Consider the following 26,613-nt stretch of genomic DNA (forward strand, 5'->3'; position numbering starts at 1 on the left):
TTTATTCCATAAAGGATTACCTCTGACCAAGAAACCCAGTCACTTTTAAGGAAATGCAGCAGGAACGATGGAGAAATGCTGCTTTCTGGCCCACAAGCAGGCTTATATTTAGCTAGCTTTCTTTCTTTTTTTTTCTTTTTTAAACTTTCTTTTTATTTATTCTTTGTGTCTTTCACATCATGCCTCCCAATCCTACCCATCCCCCTCCCTGCCCAAATAAAACAAAATAAAATTTAAGAGAAAAAAAAGGAAGGAGAAAATCTTGTCATGGAAGCTACAATGTGGCACAGTGAGCCACACAGTAAACTCCTTTATCCAAACATTTTTACATGCAGGCATTCATTACAAAGAGTCATTGGTCTGGTTTGAGGCCCCTGGTCTCTGCTACACCATTGACACTGGGCCCTCACTGGGTCTCTTCCTGGACATCCCGTTGCTGCCCTGTGTCATGGAGATCCTGCAGCCCTGGGTCTGAAGGACCAACCTGACACCACCCTACCCACCTCCCCCTACCCCGTCCTCCAGCAGATCACAGATGGGGTGGATGTTGGGGTGGGCCAACACATAACCCTGGTTCTGGGCCTGGGTAGCCAGCTCTTCCTGGTCTTCACCACCAGGGTGAGTTCTCCAGCATTGCCCTGACTAGTTCACCTCTAGCAGCACTGAGCAAGGAGTGTGGTCAGTTCTCTGGCTTTCCTGTCCTCAGGGTTTGTGCTCCCATACCTACACCTTCAGGGCTGTGCTCTACGGTGTTGCCCGGGCTTTCCCGAGTGCTGCAGCTGATGAGGGGCAGGGACAGCTCTCCCACTCTTACAACCTCAGGGCCAGCTCTTCCACCTATCTCAGGTGTTGATGGAGGGGGGGCATCTCTCCCCCACCAATGCTACCACATGACAGATGAGTAATGGGGACAGCTTTCCCAAACTAACAACATCTGGGCTGGCCCATCCACACCTCTGCCAACAGGTTCAGCTCTACTGTGCTGCCCAGGTGAGGTGCAGGGTACACTCCCCTGAGTGCTGCAGCTGGTAAGGGGGAGGGTCAGCTCCTTCACCCACTACAGGAGGCAGGGTCAAGAGGGGAAGGGCATCTTTCCCTCATCCTTACCACCACCACCACCACCACCACCACATAGGGGGATGTGGCCAGCTATCTCACTCTCACACCCTCAGGGCTATCTCACCAATACCTCTGCCAACAGGGTCAGTTCTACTGTGCTGCCTAGGCAGGGAGCAGGGCCCAATTTCCTGAGTGCTGCAGCTGGTAAGGGGGAGGGTCAGCTCAATCATCTGTCACAGGTGGTGAGGGGCGAGGGGTAAGGGGGGCATCTCTCTCCTACCCACACCACCAGATGTGATGACAGACGAGTAGAAGGGGCAGCTCTCCTATGCTCACAACTTCCGAGCTGGCTAACCCACACCTCTGTCAACAGGTTGGCTCTGTTGTTCTGGCTAGGTGAGGTGTAGGACCTGCTCTTCCTAGTGTTGCTGGTGGTGGTGGGGGCAGAGACAGCTCTCTCACTTTTATGACCTCGGGGTCATTAGCTAGCTTGTGTGTGTGTGTGTGTTGTGTGTGTATGTGTGTGTGTGTGTGTGTGTTTTGGTTTTGGTTTTGGTTTTCTTTGTTCTCAATGTCCTGGAACTCACTTGCAGACCAGGCTGCCCCTGAACTCAGAGATCTCCCTGCCTCTGCCTCCTGAGTGCTGGGATCAAAGGCATGCACCACCACCACCCACCACCCAGCTAGCTTTTTTTTTTTTTTTTTTTTTTTTTTTTTTTTTTTTTTTTTTTTTTGGTTTTTTGAGACAGGGTTTCTCTGTGTAGCTTTGCGCCTTTCCTGGAACTCACTTGGTAGCCCAGGCTGGCCTCGAACTCACAAAGATCCACCTGCCTCTGCCTCCCGAGTGCTGGGATTAAAGTCGTGCGCCACCACCACCCGGCCCTAGCTTTCTTATATAGTTCAAGACAACCTACCTGGAGATGGTCTTGCCCACAGTCAGCAATTAACAATCAAGACAGTCCCCCAAAGACATGCACACAGTCAAATCTTGACTCGGGCAATCCCAAATTGAAATTCCCTTCTCATATGACTCCAGGCTGTGTCAAGTTGACAGTTAGGGCTAACTAGGACAAATGAGGAACCTGGTTTGCCTTTCCTGAGGAGAAATCCTGATATCCAAATGGAGTATCTCATCTACATTTGAGATGGAGCCATTGAAGCCAAGAGAAAAAAAGATTGTTTCACAAGCATTTAACACATATGGGTGGGAATAAACTCTAAGAATCCTCCATGACCTGAAGGCAGATGAGACAGCTCAGAAAGGCAAAAGTCTGTGGTAAATCTAAGGACCAGGTCCATATGGAGCCAGCCCAGTAGTGTCCCACACAATCTTGCACCTGGTATATATACCTGAGCCTATGGATCTGACAGTCATGATTAAATTGCATTGTATGAAACAGAATACCTTCAAAGGGGAATATCCAGTGGAGTTGTATAGCTTGGAGTTCCCCCCTTTTATCTAAAGACCTCTCTCTCTCTCTCCTTTTCTCCCTCCCTCCCCCCTCTGTGTGTGTGTGTGTGTGTGCCTGTGTACCTGAGTGCAATTGTGTACAGGTACCCATAGAGGCCAGAGAAGGCATCAAATCATCTTAAGTTGTGGTTGTGATCTGCCCAGTGTGGATGCTTGGAACAGAATTCTTGTCTTCTTTAAGAGCAACAAGTAAAAAAAAAAAAAAAAAAAAAAAAAAAGAGCAACAAGTGCTCTTGACCACTGAGCCATCTCTCCAACCTTAACAGGAGCACTTTCAAATCAGGGAAGACAGTTCTTATTATAAAGTCAAGTAGCAAAGATATGAAAACTGTTTCCATCTTGTAGTCAGCAAGACCTTAGAACCAAAATCACCAGAAGCAAATGCTGCCAACATGAATAACCTGGATATAGGTTTGCCTTCAGACTCTCCAGACAGAAGTCCAGGCCTGATACATGAGGCCTAGAACAGGGCTTTGGTGTGAGTTAGAGTCAGGTCTCAGCACCAGCTTTGGCGTCTCTATTTAGCATTCTCTATTGGAGGGAGAGTTTCTGACCTCTCTGAGCTTCTACATCTTCATGTAAGATGAAGCTATGATGCCAGACCCCAAAAGATGGAGGAGAGTGTACTAGAGATTGTCTTGAGCTGTTTACTTGTGGTACTTCGTTATGTAAACACCAAGCTCACCAGGCGCTGGTGGCGCACACCTTTAATCCCAGCACTTGGAATCTCTGTGAGTTCAAGGCCAGCCTGGTCTACAAATCGAGTTCCAGGACAACTAGGACTGTTGCACAGAGAAACCCTGTCTTGAAAGGAAAAGAGAAGAAATATCAAGCTCATTCACACACAGAAAGCACAGTTCTTCTGTGTGCACACTATCATTGGAATTCTGCTTTGGAAGGGACTTGGAAGAAGAGAGAAACTCACAAATTTATTCCCAAAAGTGGCCTTGATCCTAGTGGAAACTACCATGTCTTCTAGATTAGTTAGTGCACCTACACCTGGGTACTGTAGTATCCTTTAGATGGACTCAGATCCAGAGGCTGAAACTCAGTGGCTGAGATGAAGAGAAATAACCCTCTCGACCTTCCAGTCTTCTCTTGCAGATAGAAGAGCACACACCAAGGCAGGTTCACAGGACTGTATTGCCACAATCTCACCTTGGGCGCGCCTTCTCATGAACTTCTATCTTTGTCTGAACCCCACAGACCAGCTGTGTTGTTTGTTCCTGGCACAGTGTCAGGCACATAGTAAGGAAAATACTATGTACAGTCAGCATATTAAATGTTTGCCTCAGTATGGTGCCATGTTTGGGAGCAGACCTTGAGTTCTCACCAAGGTCAACTGAAGAAAGTTCATGAGCTGCTGCTTTTGGGATGTTACTCTCGGACTAGGAGTTTACAGATCAGAACTCTTTACTTATCTGAGTAATAGTGAACCTCTAGGAGGAGTTCTGCATTTCAGAGGATATTCAGTCATTCAACAGCACCTTTAAAACACCTGTTATGTGCTGAGGCTTGGAATACATCAGACAAAAGAGGACAGGAGAGGTGTACCAGAGTCCTGGTACTTTGCAGCTGCTAGCAATGAGGAGGCTCCTGGAGACAGATGCTGGTGGATCCATTCAGTTAGTTATTTCCAGTCTCCTAGACCTCAAGGCAGGCATCAGTATACTCCTGAACAGAGTGGGAGTGTTTAGATTAACTTATCTTTAGTCTGTTCTTATGAGTCTCTTTGAGCTTTTTACTCTCTGGAAGGTTTGTTATGTCCCAGTCACCTTTCAGAGTCCCAGAGCCAGCAACATGGTCTTTCTCATACTATCCCCAGAACAGTCTTCATGGAAGCCTTTTCTGGCCTCTAGCCAAGGGAGCACCTTCATTATTATTTCCTTTCTTTATACTTATCACAATCTTATATGTGGTTGATTTACATCTACCCTGTGATTGAGAATATTTTGTCCACAGAGAACCCCTTGGAGTCTGCCAAAGCAGACACTAAATCCAAGTTTATTGACTTGGTTGAGATTCCTTAGCATCCTGTGTAAGACTTGCTATATCCTGCTTCAGTTTACTCCCTCATCTCTCAGGTTAGATTCAGGAGAATAGCTTTCACATGATTTGTTACTAGAGTTATTAGAATCAGAGCATGGGCTCTAGCAGCCCTAATAATATGTGCTTAACAACTGGTTCTAAATACATCAATTAAGTAGACAATGCAATAGTAAAAGCAGAAAAAGATTTCTTCAATGTGGCAACATTAAGCAGAGGAACAATGAAGATCTCTCAGGTGATCTTCAGGGTTCTGACATAAGGTTTAGGATTATTTAGAGGACAAGAGGTATGATTACTAAGCAGTCTTGGGTCCTAGCCATCATTGTCCTGGCTTCAGTCTCTCAGGCAGAGTGGTCTGACAAGTTGGCATAACTGTGTAAAATCTCTTTCCCTTGGAACTAGAAAAAATCATCCTGAGTGAGGTAACGCAAACCCAGAAAGACAGTCATGGTATGTACTCACTCATAAGTGGATTCTAGATATAAAATAAAGAACAACCAGACCACAGCCCACAGAACCATGGAGGCTATATATATAGCATGGAGGTCCCTAGGACGACTGTGGCTTATAATAAATTTCAGTTTTACTCAATTATTGAAAAAAATAGCCAAATGAATGGAAACACATGAACTATGAACCAAAGGCTGAGGGACCCCCAGCTGGATCAGGCCCTCTGAATAGGTGAGACAGTTGATTGGCTTGATCAGTTTGGGAGGCAACTAGGCAGTGGGACCAAGGCCTGTGCTCATTGCATGAGTTGGCTGTTTGAAACCTGGAACTTATGCAGGGACACTTGGCTCAGGCTGGGAGGAGGGGACTGGACCTGCCTGGACTGAGTCTACCAGGTTGATCGCAGTCCTCAGGGGAGGCTTTGCCCTGGAGGAGGTGGGAATGGGGAGTGGGGGGGTAAGGGGAGGGGGTGGGAGCGGGGAGAACAGCGGACCCCGTGGCTGATATGTAGAACTGAATGGTATTGTAAAATAAAAAAATAAAAAAAATCTCTTTCCCTAAGACAAGTCCCTTCTTCAGCTGGTACCACTTCATTCTTTTCATTCCTTTCCTGGAAAATTCCAATTTCTTGGTGGCCCATTGTTTAAATAATTGGATAGTCAAAGGGAATATCAGAAGGATCTCTTTAGAATGTATTCATTCCTGCCAGAATGGTTTCATTGGAAGTTTTTCATGTTGCCTCAAAGTAACTATCTATATGCTGTGGAGCTAGACTTGCCTTGCTATGAACCCAGGTGACACATGAATCAATTCAGGCCTCAGCTCCACTAGTATCCCAGGAAGTTTTGTCTGTGCTTGGTGTCCATCCCAGTGTGTATGGCGCCCTAATCGACAATTTCCCAGTGACAGCTGAGGGTCTGAAAGACTGAAACAAGTGTCTACTGGCAGTGTACAGATGTGTCATAGTGTTCTGTAAATATGTTCTTACATGCATGAGTATGAGCATATCTGTGGGAAACTACCTGGGTATTAAAGAGAGCCAAAGAAAAGCCCCAAAACAAGTGTCTACTGGCAGCGGACAACCATTGAAACATCAATTTTTTTCTGGTGCCTTTTGGCACATATTGGGGTTGCCAGAAACAAACAAACATCTCTGATGTCAGGACTGCCCTCATGCTGCTCTCTCTCCCCTGGAGCTCCTGGTTGACTGTCAACTAGTGCTAGGTGCTGGAGATTTAGAGTACTTACCCTGACTGTTGGGAGTTGGGTGGAGGATGATTGGAAAATAAGCTGGACCCAGTGTAAGTGAGAGAGAAGGTAGTGAGGACTCACAAGATACAGCCATTTATGGATTTTATATAAAAACGATAGAATTATACTCCAGCTGTGAAAAGATGCCTCTTGTGAGGCGAGGTCAGTAACCATGAGAAAGCTAGGATCTGTGTAGTTGTGTGGACAATGGTGGTGGCGTGGCTAAGTGAGCTAGTAGACGACAGAAGATCGAGCTCACGATGCAGAAGTGGGAGACATGCGAGATTCTAGACAATTGCAAGTGCTCCGGCTAGAATACAGAGATAGGGCCAGGTCCGCAACGCGAAATCCGCGCGCGGGCGTCTAGAGGCAGAAGAAGCTGCGGGCCCAGAGGTTGGGGAACGGTTTCCTCCCGGATAGCAAAGCAGAGGACCGGAAGGGAGGCGGCGGAAGTGCAGTGATTAGCGGCAATCCTCGAATCAGCCCGCGAAGTTCTAATCAGCGGACTGCGGAGGACAGTGGATAGGCGTCCTCATGGTTGTTTGATTCCCTCGAGACCCGGATTCTGAAAGGCACCCCCACCGAGACAAGTGAGCTGGGAGTCACTCAGGCCCTGCCACTGGCAGTTTTATCTGAGCAGTCTTTGGAAGGTCTTAGACCACGCTAGCGCCGGTTCTGGAGCGGCCGCGGTGCATTCTGGGGCGGGGGGGGGGCTCTTCCTCCCAATAGAGTCTAGCTAGAGGCGGCTATCTCTAAGGCGGAGGATATACACTCGCCTGTCAGTCCCATCTTAAGAGTGCACCCGGAGGTCTGGAGAAGATGAATGACTTTCCAAGGGCTGCACGGCTTTACATACCATGATTCTGTTTTGCCACCTCCACCCACCCCCCGGCCTTGAGACAGGGTATCTACATAGCCCTGGCTATCCTGGAATTCTATGTAGACCAGCCTGGAACCCTCCCGAGTGCTGGGATCAAAGGCATGTGCCACCACACCTGGCCTGTCTCGCTACTTCCGCACTTGGGTGTCCATCTGGACTGAATGGCGAACGGGCCCAATCTTAAGAGCTTCAGAGGCAGGAGGCATTCCATGCTTCAGTGTGCTGGCCCAGGCCACGAGGGATGCTGCCAGGATCTTAGTCGCAGACTTCTTGTGAAGAGTTTCGGGTAGAGCATGTAGACTGTGCCTGTTCTTATTCATGTGCCTGTTGTTTTGATAAATAGATTTTTTTTTCAGAGTAGGTTTGAATTGTGTGAGTCAGGAGATCATCCAGCTCTTACCTTTACTTCTCCAAGCGCCTTTGATTTTTTTTTTTTTTTTTTTTTAATATACAGGGTCTCTGTATAACCCTGGTTTTTCTGGAACTCACTATGTAGACCAGGCTGGCTTGGAACTCAGAGAGATGCCCCTACCTCTGCTTTCCAAGTGCTGGGATTAAAGGCGTGTGCCACCATGACCTGCTCTAAACTCCTTTTGATAAGAAATAACAGGCTTTCTGACCTTCACAGGAATAACTTCCTAAAATGATTGGTGTAGCCTGTGCCTACAAAGGCTTCTCTTTTCCTTGTCTGTGTTGTAGGGAATTCCTGCAGAGAGAAAACTGGTGCCACATGTTGCTAGCACTTACCTGGAGTGGCTGAAACCCTGAGATGTTCAGAGGGATTTGTCTGACAGACCCAAACAGCCTGCATCTTGGCCCAGCACTGTGTCCTCTTGAATATTGGCTGATATGCCCAGGGTAGTCCTGAATGGTGTGACAGTGGATTTCCCTTTCCAGCCCTACCAATGTCAACAGGAGTACATGATCAAGGTGCTAGAATGTCTCCAGAAGGTAAAGCTACAGAGCCCAAGACATTTCTTGTAGGGAGGGGACAATGAGGGTGTACCTTCAGCAGACCCCTATTATACCTCTACCCTCATCCATTCCAGAAAGGCTCTGTCTGCATTTTTTGGTCACTAGAGCTTCTGGTTATGTTAAGGGAGACTCTAACAAGTAAACAAAAGAGAGAATTCCAGGTAATGATAGCTTTGATGCCCTTTCTGAGTAGATGGTGCTTGTGCTGAGTCCAGTGGATGGGAGTGACTATCATTTAGGGTCTGGAGGAGTGTTACTCAGAGGGTGGGAAAACCTAGCTCCCACTGTGAAAAAAATCTTTGATTTTTCTTTTACTTTTTTTTTTTTTTTTTTGAGGCAGGGTCTAACTGTCCTGGATAAGCCAGGCTAGCCTCCAAGTCACAGAGATCTGTCTGTCTCTGCCTTTGGAGTGCTGGGATTAAAGGCATGTATCACTATGGTTGACTTTTTTTGTTTGAGACATTAAAATAAAAATCTTTCACTATTAGGAGTATGGGGGGAAGATAACTTTCACTGAGTTTCTTGAGGTGCCATCTTGTATTCTAATCACCTTTTCCTCAGATGTCTTCTTCAGGTTCCCATCTGATATCTGGAATATAGGGCATCAAATTCTGTTTAGGTAGGGTGAACGGCTGGACCCAGAATTGCAGAACAGTTTCCTATTTTAAACTTGACACCTAATTAGTCATCTAACTATTTATATTAGGCTGAAATATGCTGTCAGATTTTGGGTAATACTCTGAAATTATTTTGCTAATGAGGGCAGTCTTTTTTTGTATGCTTGTTTGTTTTCTGAGACATGGTCTCTTTACATAGCCCTGGCTGTTCTACAGCTTACTATGTAGACCAGCCTGGTCTCGAACTTACAGAGATCCACTTGCCTCTGCCTCCCCTCTGCTTGGAAGGCAGAGGCAAGGAATTAAAGGTGTGTACCACCATACATGGCTAATGAGGGCAGGCTTAACCTATGGCTTTTAGGGCAAAAGTGGAAAATGTCACAAACTAATTTATGTCCTCTAGTTGTGGGCTGGGCCTAAGAGTCATCTCACTTTTCCCCATTTCTCCACATACCCTACTTTTCCTCTCCTTGTTGCTGACTCCATTTAGGGAGTGAATGGCATCCTAGAGAGCCCCACAGGCACTGGGAAGACGCTCTGCCTCCTCTGCACTACATTGGCCTGGCGGGAACATCTCCGTGATTCTGTTTCTTCCCTAAAGATTGCTGAGAGAGTTCAAGGTGAACTCTTTGCCAGTCGGTCTTTGTCATCCTGGAATGCTGCTGCTACCAGTGGAGACCCGATAGGTGACACCCCCACCCACCCCCGCCCCAGGGTTTCTCTGTGTAGCTTTGTGCCTTTCCTGGAACTCTGTAGCCCAGGCTGGCCTTGAACTCACAGAGATCTGCCTGGCTCTGCCTCCCGAGTGCTGGGATTAAAGGCGTGCACCACTACCCCCAGCTCCGATAGGTGACTCTTATCCCCCATCTCTCCTGGCCTTCTGTGTGGATGATAGGGAAGGGATAGAGCCTGGGACAGGGCCAGTTCACTTAGGCTTCCACTGTCTCTGAAACAGAATTTAAGAAAGGAGAATTTTGTATCATCCATACTCACCATTCTGGGTATATACCTGGGGTCAGAGCTTTTTTTCCTGGAATTAGGGTACCACAGCAACCCACAATGTCTACTGTCAGATTTGTGGATGCCTGCAAGGCTAGGTTAACTCAGTGCTGCATATATAAATACACATGAAGATATTGCCTCACAGCTACCCTCTTTCGTTATGTTTATGCAGCTTGCTACACAGACATCCCAAAGATCATCTATGCTTCTAGAACGCACTCACAGCTAACTCAGGTCATCAGTGAGCTTCGGAATACTTCCTACCGGTATGTCAGCATATTCACACCTCCAGAGATGATCTGCATAATGATCTTGGTTTGGAGCTGTTTTTATAGCCAACTGAGTGTATGTGTGTAGTATATTGGAAGTGAAGACTGGCTGGGTTTTGACATACATTACTTATGAGAAAGCATCTTTGAACGTTGAGCTTATGGCTGTCCTTGTTCTTGAACTCTGGGCTTCTTGCAGGGCTGTCATGTTGCCTGTGGTTAGGATTAGCTTTGGCTCCTCAAGGCAGCTTTGTTCATGATAGAAGAAGAATCTGCCCTTTGACAAAATCCAACTGAGTTTTGATATCTTGCTATGGCTCCCATGTGAAAGAATTTGTACAATAGGTTGCTCTGTCCAGTTTTTCTTGCCTTACCTACCACATTCTAACCTTTTTGTTTCCTTTGTTCCCTAAGTTTGCTGTGTGCTCCCATGTGTCTCCAGACAGCTCATGCTGCTGGGCCACATTGTAATCTGCGTGTTCTGAGGCAGCTCCTTCTTGACTCTTCCATTCTTTCATTTGTCAGGCCCAAGGTGTGTGTGCTGGGCTCCCGGGAGCAGCTGTGTATTCACCCTGAAGTGAAGAAGCAGGAGAGTAACCACATGCAGGTGGGCTTTGGGGCACTCAGTCTCCGTGATTCTATTGGTTGAGTGGTGCCTGGATCTTAGAATCCAGAATTGTGCTCCAACAGATACTAATCCTGACCACTGTGCTCCCTGCTGGGCTGGTTCAGGGCTTAGAGAACACAGGGAAGATAGGCATAGGGAAGTTGCTGGTGAGGGCTGAGGGCCACATGTGGACCATTTCCATTCCATTCCAGGTGAGCACTTTATCTTTCCTCTTACAGATCCATTTATGCCGCAAGAAGGTAGCAAGTCGCTCCTGCCATTTCTACAACAATGTAGAAGGTAAGACCAAATACTTAAAGCCGTTCCTGCTGCCTGTTGTCAGAGTATGGGTGAGGCTTGTGCAGCCTTCTTGAGTTTAGTAGCACTACAACCTGTCTAGTTTACCCTGTGGGACAGAGTATGGCTATGTACCTGGGTACTGCCTTTCAGACATGAGGGGTTGCCTGCATTGGTATTATATGGAGAAGAGCTCCTGTAGTCCAGGAACCCTCACTCAGGAATGGCTCTCATCATCAGGTGACCTGTTCAAACAAAATTGATATTGAGTACCTGCTTTCCCTCTGGGAGCCTAGTCTTTGCCTGACAGAGGTGGCCTTTGACCAGTCTCCCGAAGAACTAGGATACTGAGTCTTCTATAAGTTGTTCAGTTGACAATTATGAGAGTTGAACTTACCTTTCTTCCCCTGGGTTTGTCCCTTCCCTCTTATTCATTTTCTGGCTTGTGACAAGACAAGCTTCTTATGCTGTTTTCTGTAACCTGAGGGGTCATACATTTGCATAACTGGCTGCATGGCCAAGGGCTTCAGCCTCTAAGGATTAAAGTTCCTTTTATTTCTTGCCAAAGTGTTGAGGCTGAGATTCCCACATTAGGTAGGAGGGCTCAGGTGATGTGGCTCTGGAGCACTTTTAAGGCTTTGATGATCTGAGGGCTACTGTCTTCTTTGATGCCTATTGAGTGCCCAGGGCACTAGAATTGAGGCCTTTACATCTGTTGCTGATCTAGCCAGAAGCCTGAGCTTGGGGGAGGGTCTCCCATCACCCAGCATCTTTGTTCTGAGCCTCTTGGAGAGCTAAGATATGACATGACTCTGTGGTGAGCACCTCAGCTTTCGTCCTTCCTGCTTGCTTTGTTTTTTGGTTTGCTGTCACTGAAGACTCTTAGTCATCTGAATGTGTGATTGTCCAGTCCTGAGATACGGATGTGTACCTGTGCCAGCCCTCAGGTTTCTGATCTGGATACTGTGAGTCTGGGCCTGGTGACCATTTTAGAAATTCTCCATGATCAGAGTTGTCATTACCTGTCCTTGTTAGCTAACTAGAGGGAGGACCTCCTGGAAGTCCTCAAGCCTATATATCAGGGATCTGTGTGAAACAGGAAGATATGTACAGACAACACCAACCATTTCTGCAGTAGCCTGGTTATGGATAGTCTCTGGACACTGCTCCTGTCTCCTGGTGGGAGACTACTGACTAACCTAAGTAAGTTCTTCCATGCGTGTTGGGTTTCCTGGGTGGTGTCCTTTCTTTTCTTTTCTTTCTTCTTTCTTTCTTTTCTTTCTTTCTTTCTTTCTTTCTTTCTTTCTTTCTTTCTTTCTTTCTTTCTTTCTTTCTTTCTCTTTTCTTTTCTTTCTTTCTCCTCTTCCTCCTCCTCTTCCTCCTCTTTTTTTAATGTTTATGATGTTTTGCTTTCATGTGTGTCTGTGTATCACTTGAGTGCCTGATGTCTGCAAAGTTAAGAAGAGGTCATTGGATCCCCTGAATTGGAGTTACTGACAGTTGTGAGCCACCCTGGAACCTCTGGATAGCAGCCAGTTCTCTTAACTGCTGAGCCATCTATCCAGCATGCCCCCCCCCTTTTTTTAAAAGAGTATGTGTATGTCAGTGTACATATATGCACACATGAATGTGGGTACCTAGCCAGATGTGGGCATTATATCCTCTGGAGCTGGAGTTAGAGGTGGTTGTGAACTGATTGATTTCAGTGGGTACTGGGATCTAAACTGATTCTTATAGTAGCAGCAAATACTCTTAACCTTCAAATCATCTTAACAGTTCCTCTCTTTTTCTATTTTGACAGCATCTCAAATAGCTAAGGCTGGCTTTGAACTTGCTTTGTAGCCAAGGATGAACTTGAACTTCTGGTCTTCCTGTTTCTACCTTCCAAGTACTGAGATTATAGGCATGTGCCAGCATCGCTGGCTTATGCAATGCTGGGGATTAATCCACAGTTTTTTGGTTTTTTTTTTTAAAGATTTATGTATTTATTTTGTATACAGCATATATGACTGCAGGCCAGAAGAGGGCACCAGATCTCATTATGGATGGTTGTGAGCCACCATGTGGTTGCTGGGAATTGAACTCAGGACCTCTGGAAGAGCAGTCAGTGCTCTTAACCTCTGAGCCATCTCTCCAGCCCCCACAGTTTTTTGTATACTAGAGAGGAGTTCTAACAGCTGAACCACATCTCTAGCCCTAGAAGTACTGTCTTCTCACCTTGTCCATCTCTCTGCTTACAGCCCTCCCATCTGGTTCTGCCCTTACCTATTCCATGGCTTGTGTTTACTTGATTCGCTCATTCTCTCTGCTTCATCCTGGCTACCTCCATTCATACTCCTGGCAAAGGAGGTAGATGTAAGTGTTCCTTTGCATTATGTCAGAGGATTCTGGTATAGCTCCTGTGGGAACAGCCCTAGCCAGTTTTCCACACTGTCCAAGTCAGCACTTTGATCCTATAAGCTTCATTTTCCTAGCCCTCATCTACATTGTCCTTCTCCTTCACAGGTCCTGAGGGATGAGGGATTTTGACCACAGCAGTGGCCCTGTGCTATCAACTCCTTCCTCAGGGACCTATGTTCCTATGACAGAAAGGACCATTCTTCTTGGTTTAACAGCTCTGACATCTGTTTATCTTCTTAGGCTTCTGGGCTTAGTTTTATGAGTTACAAACCAGCTCCTTCTACACTTAGCTTTGGTTGTCTCACTGCTTGGCCTTTTGGGTGATTACTTATCTGCAAACCTGCTTGTCTCTGTTCTAACTGGCCAGTGTTGCCTGTCTTTGGAATAGGATGCAACTTCATGGGGGTTCAAGAGGAAGGTATCTTAGGGTTTATTTTATCTTACAATTTGTAGTACATCATTCAGGGAAGCAGGGTAGGAAACTCAAGTCAGGGCCCTGGAGGCTGGAACTGAAGCAGAGGCTGTGGAGGGGTGCTGCTCACTGATTGCTTCCTGTGGCTTACTTGTCTTGTTTTCTTATAATAACCAGGAACACCAGCCTAGGGGTGACACCACCCACAGTAAGTTGGGCTCTCCTCCACATCTATCTTTGTCCTCAGGCCAATCTGGTGGAGCATTTTCTCAATTGAAGTTCTCTCTTCCAAATGACTCTAACTTGTATCAAGTTGACATAAAACTAGGCAGCAAAAAAGGCTTGTGTTGTTGGTGAGAAAGGAAGGTGGTAAAGAGCTGGAGTGCCGCCAGTGTGGCATTGCAAAAGGACCTGGGAGGAAGATGGCAAGCCATCTCCACCTAGGAGTTACTCAGAAACAGTTCTGGAACAACTCTTGTCATCTTCTCTACCTCTGTCTTCTTGCCCTACTTCTCTTTTCTGTCCCTTTACAGGTGTCCCTTCCTTATCTCTGTAGAAAACATGGCAGACTGGGTCTCTGCTACAGTGTGAGCTGAATAGCTGATCTGTTTATGGTACTGCTGAGGGGTATGGTCTTCTTTTCTTATTAGCCCTGCTATTCCTGGGGCTCCACTGGTTGTGGTTGTGTGTGTGTCTGTGTTTTAGCCTCTGCAGCTGAGAGATGGGCCTTAGTTCTAACTTCAGAGAGGGAGCCTGATACCTGGTTTGGGCATGAAATGGACACAGTAGGAAGTAGAGCTGGGAGCTGTGGGGAGGTTTGCTGGGTTCCATATATGGCTGCTCCATAGTTGGCAGTCACTTCCTAAGGCATTCCAGTAGTTTCTGGTTGGGGAGTTGTGTTAGGACAGTGTAGTCCTTAAGGGCCTTTCTGCCTTGTGCCTTGTAGCCAGCACAGATGGTGCCTATTCTTGAGCTGCTCTTGTAAGGAATCGAATGGACTACAAGTTGAACTGGGTAGGCTCTGCCTGCGTGCCCTGCTATGGCATTTGAGGTGCAAGCTTTCCTTTTGGTGCCAATCTGAGTCCACTGATTGGTAGAAAGCTAGAGCGAGTGGTATTATTATTATTATTATTATTATTATTATTATTATTATTATTGTTTTTTCGAGACAGAGTTTCTTTGTGTAACAGCCCTAACTATCTTGGAACTCACTCTTTAAACCAGGCTGGCCTCAAACTCACAGAGATCTGCCTGCCTCTGCCTCCAGAGTGCTGGGATTAAAGTTGTGCTTCACCATGCCCAGCTTATTTTGTATGCTCTGTGAATGATGATGAAAAGCTGTAAGTCTGGGCTGCTCTGTCCCACTCTACCTCAGGGGGCCTTATAAAGCCTTTCCTGTCCTGTTTTGGGATGTCCAGGAGTAGACAGCTGCTTAGAACCTTGGGAGGTATTGGTATCTTAGACTGGTACCTGACTCCCAAGTACAGAATAGGGCTCTCTTGAGATCACTTCAGGTTGTGGTCTCTCCTGGTGGGGACTTGGTCTACTTGGTAAGGATTCTTTCTGATAAGTCCAAAGGTAGCAGAACACTGTGTTACCAGCCTCACAGGAGCTCTTTTTCTAGGGTGTCTCTCGGGGTCTTTGAGCATGTGTGCTTACTCTGTATCTTACCTGCAGAGAAAAGCCTGGAGCAGGAGTTGGCCACCCCCATCCTGGACATTGAAGACCTTGTCAAGAATGGAAGCAAACACAAGTGAGACCTCTCCCCATGAGGCCATGGCTGTTTTATCCTTCCTTGATAAAGGAAGCACAATACATTTGCTTTTCTTTTTATGAAACTAATAATGTAAAAAGAATTTAAGCAGTTCTGAGGAATATAAAGTGAAAAATATGAAATCAGCTCCTGTTCCCTGTCTCTTAGCCCACTCCAGGATGACCATTGTGAACAGTGTCTGTGTGTGTACAAGCACAGTTTTGTTTGTGCTTATTCTCCAAATGCTCTCTGACTTAGTGCACCGTGGATGGCTTTCTTTGTGGATATATGAAGCTTAACTCCCTTCCTTCTGAGGATAGCAAATCTATGGGGTTTTGTTTGTTTTATTTGAGACAGAGTCTCATATAGTCCATGCTGACTTCCAAGATTTGCTACATAACTGAGAATGACCCTGAACTGGTCCTCTTGCCTCTACCTCTCATGGGTTGGGATCATAGGTGTGCACTGCCAAGCCTGCTTATCCATCTATGACTTTAGTAGCTTTGTAGATTGAAGTGGTAATAGTAAAAACTTCAACAGCCAAGGCTGTATGTAGTTCTTGCCTGATTTCTACGAGGCCCTGGGGTTCCCTTCCTATTACTGCAAAAAAGAAAAACAGATTGAAACTTGAGACTTTGTTATACCAAGGAGAAACCAAACTAACTTACTTACATCCTTCCCTTCCTTTCTTCCTCCCACTCTCCTTCCCTCCCTCCCCCCTCTCTTCCTTCCTTCCTTCCTTCCTTCATTCATTCATTCATTTATTTATTTATTTATTTATTCTTTTCTTTCTTGTATTTCTTATATTTCTGTTTTTTGTTTCTGGTGACCTGTGCCCAAGAATGGGGCTAGATTTTGATTTTTTTTGGAGACTTTCCTGGTTTTGTTCTTATTTTTTATTTAGGCAGATAAATAAAAGGCTGGCTTTGAGCTCACTGTGTGACCAAGATGACCCCCTATTTTTAAATTTTTGTGTATTTGTATGGTATGTGTAGGTGTACACCCTTGGGTGTTGGTTCTTGCTTTCTACCTTAAAATAGAATCTCTTGTTATCATTGAGTATGCCAGGCTAACTGGCTCAAGAACTTACAAGAATTGTCCTGTCTGCCTCCTATCTCTCTGAAGTTATAATTTCTGGCTTTATATGGATTTTGGGGATCTGGACTATGTTCTTCATGCTTATATGGCAAGTACTTTACTCACTGAGCCAAGTCCCTAGCCTGATGACCTTGAGCTGATCTTTTTGCTTTCAAGTTTTGAGTGTTCAGGTGGTGCATGCACCACTAGGTTGGGCTTATATGATACTGGGGATTGAACCCAGTGCTGTACACATCAGACAAACATTCTACTAACTCAGTTACATTCTCAGCCCATTATTATTTGTGTGTGTATGTATGTATGGTTGGTGTGGGTGTCAGAGGACAGTTTTGTAGAATTGGTTCTCTTTTTTGAACTTTATGTAGATTCTAAGAATCGAACTGAGCTTACCAGGTTTGTATGGCAAGTGATTTACTTGCTGAGACATTTCCCTGATCCCATCAAGTTTTGAAGTTGTTTGCTTGTTTGCTTGTTTGTTTTTTGAAACAGTCTCACTGTGTGGCCCAGAACTGTGTGATCCAGAACTCATTTTTAAGATCAGTTTGGCCTGATCAGAGATCTTACTTCTGCCTCATTAGTGCTAGGAATAAAGATGTGTACCACCAAGCCCAACACCATCAAATTTTTTATCCCAGGTACCAATTTCTTTGATGCTCTGTGTACAGAAAGAGAGGTTTCTCCTTTATCAGAGGGCACAGTGGTTCATGTAATGGTTGCACCTTTTGCATATCCCCTGTGAAGGGACTTACAGGGTCTTATGTCTCCTTTTATATCCAGAGTGTGCCCATACTACCTTTCTCGAAACATGAAGCAGCAAGCTGACATCATCTTTATGCCATACAATTACTTGTTGGATGCTAAGGTGAGGAGTTGGTGATTACTTATGTCCAGGGTTGTCCCTGGGCTTTGGAGTGACTACCTGAGCTTTTGTTTGTTAGGTCTTCAGAGAGCAAATGTGGGGAGGAGGCCTCTTTTCCATTATTGACCTGTACAGATGCAGCTATGAATAAGCTAGAGAAATGGGTTCATCATTCTAAGCTACCTGGGCATAGGCAGGCTGACTACACTGAGAAGAGCCCAGGATTTGCTTACTCTTGGTCCTGATGGTTCAGCTCAGTCACTGATCAGATCACGGGAAGTGCAGACGACTCAGGAAACTTGAGCATTTTTGTCCGCCCTGATATTTTGTATGTTTGTCTGGCCATCTTTTTGTGTACTACTCGTTTCATTTAACATAGTTAGAATTTTTTCTCTTTCTTAAAAGTTTTAAATTATGGCTGAGCAGTGGCAGCACACACCTTTAATCCTTGCACTCAGGAGGCAGAGGCAAGTGGATCTCATGAGTTCAAGGACAGCCTGGTCTACAAAGAGAGTTCCAGGACAGCCAAAGCTGTTGTACAGAGAAACCCTGTCTTAAAAGAAATAAAAAGAAAAAAGAAAAAAAAAACCCTCAAAATTTTTATATATTTATTTATATATTTATGTTTATATATATTTATTTATATATAAAATTTAGTTAGTTTATGTGTGTGCACGAATACATGTGTGTTGTGTATGTGGAAATCAGAACTTCTCCCTTCTACCATATGTACCATATGAATCCCAGAATTTTTTTTTTTTTTGGTTTTTGTTTTGTTTTGTTTTTTTCGAGACATGGTTTCTCTGTGTAGCTTTGCGCCTTTTCTGGATCTCGCTCTATAGCGCAGGCTGGCCTCGAACTCACAGAGATCTGCCTGCCTCTGCCTCTCAAGTGCTGGGATTAAAGGTGTGTGCCACCACCGCCCCGGCAGAGTCCCAGAAATTGAACTGAGGTTGTCTTACTTGACAGCAAGTGCCTCTACCCACTGAACCTTCTTGTTGGTCCTAAAGCTAGGATTTTTTTTTTTAACATGGGGTCAAATGTATCTCAGGTTGACTTCTAACCTGAGGATATATGGCTGAGGAACTTTTTATTCTCCTACCTCTACCCTCCTGAGGGCTACAACTGTAGGCATGTACCACTAGGTCTGTTTTATGTAATGTTGGGTATAAAACCCAAGGCTTCACGCATGTTAGGCAAGCACTCTGTTAACATTCTTGGCTCCCATAGCTTAGGATATACTCCATGTGTTCAGTAACTTGTAGTGAAATAACTTGATGGCCATCTTGCTTCTAATCCTTGTGGTAAGTAATCATCAAGAACTTACAGTGTGTGTGTGTTTTTTCCACATTTTTTTTGTCTTTATTAATTTACTCAACAGCTTCTTTTGAGCTTCGTTGCCAAGCACTTCTCTGGATACCAGGAATTCAAAAATAATTCATGCACCGGGCATGGTGGTACTCTTTGGGAATCCCCGGTATCTCTTATACAGCTTGGGTTTTTGTGTCTGGAGTGGGGGAGTAGACAGACAGAAGGCTCCAGTGGATGGTACCTGCTGAGGTATCTTGCTGCCCTCAGCATGACAGTTTTAAAGAACTAGGTTAGTAATCATTGCAAAATCCAGAATGGCAAATTTGTGCTTATAGCTCAGTGGAGTAGTGGTTAGTGAGCTCAGTACTGCAGTGTAGGGTTTTGACATACACACCAAAGGAATTCAGTGGGGAATAGACATTTGTAGTTTTTATCTTATTTTCAAAACATGGTCCTGGAATAGGTGGATATTCTTTTGGAAAAAATGAGTTTTAGTCCTCACTATGCATGTCTAAATGCAAAGGCTGAAACTGAAAGTTCTTGAAGGAATAGGGGAGGTCTATGCAGCTTCAGAGTAAGTTGAGACTTTATTTATTTATTTGGTTTTGGTAATTTTTTTAAATTTTTGGAACAGAGATCCACCTGCTTCTGCCTCCCAAGTGCTGGGATTAAAGGTGTGCACCACCACTGCCTGGCTAATAAAAATAAATCTTTAAAAAAAAAACAAACAAAATCCAGCTGTGATGCTGAACATAGTAATGTACCCCTGTAATCTCAGCACTCTGGAGACTGCGGCAGAAAGATCATGAGAGCAAGGCCAGCCCAAGCTTAGTGATAGAGCACTTGAGCCTGGTTTGGTGCCTAATGTTGCAAAACAAAACAAAATATAACTTGTAAGTTCAGTTCTCTTCCTCTGCTACCTTGTAGGTTCCAGGGATTGAAATCAGGTTGTCAGGCTTAGGGGCAATCCCATTTTATTGGATTACTTGGCTGTCCTCTTGACTGTAGCATATACTCCTTTCTGCTGTGTGAACAATTCCCTGATACAGATGGTCATAAGCATCCAACTTTGCTTAGGCTTGGATAGGTATTTGTAGTAGTACTTTCTCATTGGGACCACCAGCCTACAAATAATAACGTGGAGACTTACTATTAATTATGAAAGCTTGGCCTTAGCTTAGGCATCTTTCTAACTAGCTCTTATAATTTAATTAACTTGTTTCTATTAATCTATGTTCTATCATGTGGCTTGGTTACCTTTCCTTTGCCCTGTACATCCCATTGGCATCTCCCATGCACCTAGATTCATCCCTCTGACATCAGCTCTCTTTGCCTGGAAGTCCCGCCTATCCTCTCCTGCCAAGCTATTGGCCATACAGCTTTTTATTATACCAATCATAGCACCATATCTTCACACAGTATACAAATATTTCACAACAGGTACTGTAAATCTGCTTTAAGTCAACTTGGAGCAAGTGCCAATCCTTACAGTGGAGTATGAGAACCTTTGTTCTTTCTTCCATAGTGTGTATGTGACCTGTTTATGATGTTTGGTGCCCACCACATGCCTCAGGTTCCCTCTTTTCCTGTATATGCAGGCCTGCACTCTAAGTTGGCCTTGCCTGACTCAGCTCCAGTCGATGGTAACTTCTCTTCTTTGTAGAGTCGTAAGGCACACAACATTGACCTGAAGGGGACAGTCGTGATCTTTGATGAAGCCCACAATGTGGTGAGTCTCCTTAGCTTCTATGCTGTGTTTCCTATCTCTCCCAACTTGCTAGGTATTTTCTGGAGAAGCTCTGCCTTGGACCCAGAAGCCTAGTTCTCAGTACCAAGCAGACCCAGGTGCTACTGCTCCTCTGATGGTCTATCAGTTGCCTCATCTGGACTGGCCAGTTGGGCTTCAGGTGTGCCCTTAGGTACAGGGTCCATACGCGTACCTCTACTGGGCTTCTGCCCTTCTAGCCAGTTGGTAGGGATATCCTGACTCTGCTGTCTCTTGTACCATACTCTATTGTCTTTCTTACATGTCTCTGCTCTTTAGGCTACTGCTCATCTTTGGTGGCAATAGCAACAAGAGTGGTTCCTGGAGGCCCTCCTGGGTCCCTTCGTCCCTTTTTACCAGCACATTGTCACAGTGACTCCACCACCCCTGTCTCTTTTGTCTCTGTTTGCTCAGGGTTGTCTAGAATGAATAGCATCATCCTTAGCTGCTATGGAGCCTGGGATGAGACTGATAGAGAGCCAGTTCCACCCTACCCAAAGCAGGACCTTACTTCCTACTTGGCTCCAGGCAACTGTTGCTATAGGAATTATTGAGCCGATATGTGGTATCTTCTGACTTTTGAAGCCAAAAATACTGCTTTTGTTGATAAATATTCCTATAACAAAATCTTGGCAACTCAAGTGAAATAATGTTTTAAAATATTGGTGTGGTCAGTGAGTTATCTTTGGACCAGCTTTGACTTTAGAGATCAGGAACTAGAGTTCTGGGGAGTTGGCCGTTGTCTTCCAGTCCCTCTTGCGTCTTCACTTCTGCTTCCTAGAGTCCCCATTCTGCTCTACTCTGCTGTAACATGGATTTGCTTTGGCCCTCAGGAGAAGATATGTGAGGAGTCAGCCTCCTTTGACTTGACGCCCCGTGATGTGGCTTCAGGACTGGAGGCTATTAACCAGGTTTTAGAGGAGCAAGCCCGGGTGGCTCAGCAGGGTGAACTCCAACTGGAGTTCAGTGCAGATACCCCCAGCACAGGTAAGTTTATGACCAAGAACTGAAAAGTAGAGTCTGGGCCTATTAGAGGCATCTTAGAAGTATATTCTGCATTAGAGCAGTGTCTGATCTTCCTGGTACCTTTTGTCTAGATAGCACTCTAGGACAGGAGTTTGCTGAGACACTTGGTTCAAGGTTCCTGTTGTGTGACTTCCTGTCTGTTTATCCCAGATAGGGCGCCAATAACAGACCAAAGAAATAATTCTACCCATTCTAGTTTAGTGAGTTCCAGGACAGTCAAGACTACATCAAGAGACCCTGTTTCAAAAAACAAACAAACAAAAGAATGACAGCAGGCCACATGAGTAAAAGGTACTCAAGGGGCAAAGCCTCTTCTCCCTAGCAACTGTTGCTGCCTGTATAACCTTAAGGAGGGAACTTGTGACTCTTGTACATTGAGTCTTATGGACTTTTCTCTTCCCTCCTGGATGGAGTGTTTTAGTTGTAGGAAAATGCTATAGACTGGCTCATTGGATACTTTCAGTGTTTTCATTTTTTCTTTGAGACGAGTTTCATGTAGCTCAGGCTGGCCTCCAACTTATGTCAGAAAGAAAGGATGAACTTTAGCTTCAGGTCCTCTTGCCTTTACCTCCCAGGTGCTGAGATTTTAAACTTAGGCCATCATTCCTGGTTTATTTGATGCTGGAATCAAACCCAGCACTTTGTGCATACTAAGTAAGTGTTCTGCCAACTGAGCTATATCCCCAACCGTAGTTTTTCCAGTGTTTTCTAAAGTCTTTACATCTTTTCCTAGCTTTTCTTTTTTTGGGGGAGTGGGGGGCTGTTTTTTGAAACGGGTTCTCTCAGTGCAGTCCTGGCTGTCCTGAAACTTGCTATGTAGACCAGGCTGGCCTCAGAGATCTGCCTGCCCCTGCTTCCTGAGTGCTGGGATTAAAGGCATGTACCACCATACCCAGCCCTGCTTTTAATTTTAAAGCAATGCACAGGTATAGGAAATCCCCACAAAAAAGTCAGCTATGTCTGCTTGTGCTTATAACCACAGTGTTACAGATAGAGAGACAAGTGGATCCTGGGAGTTCACTGGCCTGCCAGCCTATCCAAAACATTGAATTCCAGGTTCAGTGAGAGACCTTGTTTTAAGGGAATTAAGCTAATGAGCAGTGGGGAAGACAACTGATATCCTCATTTGGCCTCCAAGTGCACAAGCTGATATACATGGATATAAACACAGGCATGTATGCATACAGCACACACACACACACACAAAAGAGAATAGATTTTCTTGTGAGATACATGATGAACTAAACACCCAGGGAATCGCCACCAATCAAGAAGGGGGGTTGTCATCACAGCCATAGCTCTGCTTCTCTGAGTGGTCTTTTACCCAACTTCTAATTCATATCTTGATGACTCCTGGTTACTTCCTTCCTTTTCTGTGGTAACGTGGCTATTTGATGAGTGATTTCAAGGTGGTGCTGTCTCACTCAGCCCTTTAATTTTGTAGCAGAAATAATATAAAGATTCTTCAGCTTTGTGGTGACACTGTTTATATTTTAAAAGCAGGATCATGCTTAACACACACCACCCATTTCAAATCTGAAAGCTTGAGTTGATTCTCAATTAGCAATTGAGTGTTATCTTCAGAGGGGAACAGTGTTTAAATAGCATGTCTGAGTGTTGGTTTGTTATTTTTCTCCTCGTCATAACAAAATACCTAACCAAAGCAACTTATGGAAGGAAGGATTATCTTGGCTTACATTCTCAGAGTACAATCCATCATAACTGGGACTTTGTAGTGGCAAGGGCTTGAGCAGCTGGTGTGTCTGTAGTCAGGAGACAAAAGTGAGGGGAGAGAAAGAGAGAGAGAAAGGGGAGGGAATGAGAGAAGAGAGTGTGATGCTGCTGAGATCCCCCCTCCCCCTTCTTTTGTGACAGGGTCTCTCTATGTAACTCTGGCTGTACTAAATCTCTATATAGACCAGCTTGGCCTGGAACTCACAGAAATCTGTGTTTTTGTTTTGTTTTTAAAATTTATTTATTTATTTATTTTTGTCACCTTTAACTTTTTGGTTTTTTTGAGATAGGGTTTCTCTGTGTAGTTTTGGTGCCTGTCCTGGATCTTACTCTGTAGACCAGGCTGGCCTGGAACTCACAGAGATCTATCTGCCTGGCTCTGCCTCCTGGGTGCTGGGATTAAAGGCATGCGCCATTGCCGCCCAGCACCTTTAACTTTTTATTCAGTTCAGAACTGTAGCCGATGGAATGGCTCTGCTCATATTTAGGATAGGTCTTACCATTTCAATTAACCCAGCCTAGAAACTCTTTCATGAACATATCTGACAGAGATTTTATCCTTGCTTATTCTTGAGAATATCAGGTTGACAATATTAACCAATATTAATCATTACCGATGTGTTTAACTATCTGTGGTTGATACAACCCATCATCAGTCTTACTGCTGAGGCTCAATATCCCACTGAAATACTCTTGAAGGTAATGTCCTGCTAACCTGGCCTAGCAATCATGGACAACTTCTTTGCCACTGTGTTTGTGAAACTCTACTACTTCCTGCCTAGACCTGACACCATCCAGCCTCCAGCAAGCCCTGGTTTCCCTTCAGATGTTTTACTGTCTGTCCTCTGTTCTTATATGTCCTCATTTTTGTCTGAGCATATGTGGGCACATGTTAATTGTCATTGGCCATTAATTATTTTGAGGTCTTTGAGAGCAGAGTATAAAGAACCTCTGTGTGCGAGGATGTGTTTATGTGTATTTCTAAAGGTGAACATGGGCTTGTACTATTGTATCCAATTCAAATGTGGGCCCCACCTCACCTCCCACCCACCTACCCCTTTTACCACACTGGGAACCCTCAAAAACCTAGTTTTTGAGGCTACAGACAGTGCTAGAAAGGTATGGAATTGTGTATATACTTTCTTACCCAGGGCTCAACATGGAGCTGGAAGACATCGCAAAGCTGAAGAGTAAGTGTTTCCCTTCCTTCCCCTTGGGCTGGGTGGAAGGCATGCCCCTAACATGCCCTTGATTCACAGTGATCCTGCTTCGCCTGGAGGGGGCTATTGATGCTGTCCAGCTGCCTGGGGATGACAGAGGAGTCACCAAACCTGGAAGGTGAGGGATAGCTGCTGACCTCATTACTGCAAGTCCTCACGAGGTTCTGTCTGAGCCTTCACCCGGCAATGGGGTCTGCTTTCAATTTTCAAGGCTTAAGAAGAGTTACCAGGTTTTTAAAAAAGATTTATTTTTTCTTTCTTTCTGTGTGTGTGTGTGTGTGTGTGTGTGTGTGTATGTATTTGTGTAAATGTGTGCTGGTGCCTGTGTAATTTAGAACGGGTTGTTGGATGTCCTGGATCTAGAGTTACAGACAGTTGTGAGCTACTCTATATGGGCTCTGGAAACCAAACACAGGTCTTCTGGAAAAGGAGCAAGCACTCTTAACTACTGGACCATCTCTCCAAGCCAGTTGCCAGCTTTTTAATGTAGTCATTGAAAACCTTGGGAATAACAACACACACTACTACACAGTGTCTCCTCCAGCTTTTTCCTCTGGCCTCTTGCTGATGTATTAAATGCCGGTTGGAACCATCAGTGCTATCACTGAGGCCTGTTTAGGGCTCTTAGATTGTTCCATGATCTGTTTTTTTTTCCGAACAACTGTAGGTAGCCTAGTTTGAAGGCTGATGAGGGACTGTAGCCGGGACTGAGGGGTTGCTCTTATAGCATGCAGCCAGTGGCTGTGCTAGGACCTGGTCTGGGCTTATGGAGGGTAAAGCGTTTTCTGGGGTCTTGGGCTTCCTACCTTCTCCTTGAAACATTTTGTTCCCCTGAGCAGAAGCCTTTGTAGGTACTCCCAGTTACTTCTAGATAAACCTGGTATACCAGCCTGACCTGGGTTCTAGTGTGCTTTCTTGGCCTTCTCTACCTGCACCTAAAGACCCTGCCACATCCTCCCCGCTGCTGTGGCTTCTGTTGCCCCCTTCCCATCTCTTTCCAAGGCTCTTAGAGTTACAACCCAGAGTTTAGCTGCAAAGGCCTACACTCAGGCCACCTCTGATTGTGGTCTCATGCCCAAATACCTGGTCTTTTCCTTGTTAGGTAGTGATTCTCATGATAGTAACCTACTGTACTCTGCCTACCAGGAGATCACTGAAGGGAGAAGCCTCTTATCTCCAGTGTTGGCCTCGTTGAAGTACTCAGCAGTTATTTCTGAGTACCAGAAATTTCAAGTTTACCCATACCTTTTAGGTTCCCAGAAACCATAGCCTTGTCTCCTCAGTTTCAAGCTTCTGTTCTCCTCTTTGGCAGCTACATCTTTGAGCTATTTGCTGAAGCCCAAATAACATTTCAAACCAAAGGCTGCATTTTGGAATCACTGGACCAGATAATCCAGCACCTGGCAGGACGTGAGTCTTGGGTTACCCTTATGGAGCATGCCAGCCTAGTGATTTTGGTGTAGATGAATTGGGGAGGGGGGTTATTATTCCATGTCCAGCAGGTTGCTATCATGCCTTCCTCATGAACAAGAATCTAGTCAGTGAAGCTCCTCAACTATCCCACCTTTTGTGCTTGTTTACTTACTTTTGGGTAGTACTGGAGATTGAACCCAGGATCTCATTCATGGCAGAGACAAGTGCTCTACCATTGAGCCCCATCCCTAGCCCTCTTTTTCTGGGATGCTATATATCTCAGACTAAAACTGGCTCTTGCCTTTATCTCTAGAGTGCTAAGATTACAGGGTCCAGGGCTGGAGAGATGGCTCAGAGGTTAAAAGCACTGACTGCTCTTCCAGAGGTCCTGAGTTCAATTCCCAGCAACCACATGGTGGCTCACAACCACCTGTAATGAGATCTGGTGCCCTCTTCTGGCCTGCAGTCACATATGCTGTATACATAAATAATTAAATCTTAAAAAAAAAAAAAAAAAAGATTACAGGGTCCAGCTAGCTTCCTCTTTCTCATTGCGACATGGAGGCAGTAGCAACATTTGGCCAACCATTATTGTCTTTTGCAGCTTTCCTTTTTGTGGTTTCTTTCTTTCTTTCTTTCTTTCTTTCTTTCTTTCTTTCTTTCTTTTTTTTTTTTTTTTTTTTTTTTTTTTTCTT

At 45.0% G+C, this 26,613-nt stretch overlaps 1 protein-coding gene across 5 annotated transcripts in view; it reads left to right on the top strand.

Annotated features, from left to right (window-relative positions):
• Nucleotides 1–6,718: 6,718 nt before the first annotated feature.
• The window catches only part of Rtel1 (regulator of telomere elongation helicase 1), a 33,025-nt gene continuing 13,130 nt past the window's right edge, over nucleotides 6,719–26,613 (top strand). For all 5 annotated transcript variants that reach the window (XM_028885248.2, XM_037205489.1, XM_028885251.2 and 2 more), the window contains exons 1-13: nucleotides 6,719–6,870; nucleotides 7,860–8,111; nucleotides 9,243–9,438; nucleotides 9,927–10,020; nucleotides 10,549–10,630; nucleotides 10,870–10,930; nucleotides 15,417–15,492; nucleotides 17,368–17,452; nucleotides 20,424–20,489; nucleotides 21,359–21,512; nucleotides 24,437–24,475; nucleotides 24,545–24,623; nucleotides 25,818–25,915. In XM_028885248.2, coding sequence (XP_028741081.1) covers nucleotides 8,010–8,111; nucleotides 9,243–9,438; nucleotides 9,927–10,020; nucleotides 10,549–10,630; nucleotides 10,870–10,930; nucleotides 15,417–15,492; nucleotides 17,368–17,452; nucleotides 20,424–20,489; nucleotides 21,359–21,512; nucleotides 24,437–24,475; nucleotides 24,545–24,623; nucleotides 25,818–25,915 — 1,132 coding nt within the window. In that variant the 5' untranslated portion in view covers nucleotides 6,719–6,870; nucleotides 7,860–8,009. The remainder of the gene's footprint in view (nucleotides 6,871–7,859; nucleotides 8,112–9,242; nucleotides 9,439–9,926; nucleotides 10,021–10,548; nucleotides 10,631–10,869; nucleotides 10,931–15,416; nucleotides 15,493–17,367; nucleotides 17,453–20,423; nucleotides 20,490–21,358; nucleotides 21,513–24,436; nucleotides 24,476–24,544; nucleotides 24,624–25,817; nucleotides 25,916–26,613) is intronic.

This window comes from Peromyscus leucopus, chromosome 4 (assembly GCF_004664715.2).
Source record: "Peromyscus leucopus breed LL Stock chromosome 4, UCI_PerLeu_2.1, whole genome shotgun sequence".
In the NCBI taxonomy this organism is placed as follows: Eukaryota; Metazoa; Chordata; class Mammalia; order Rodentia; family Cricetidae; genus Peromyscus; species Peromyscus leucopus.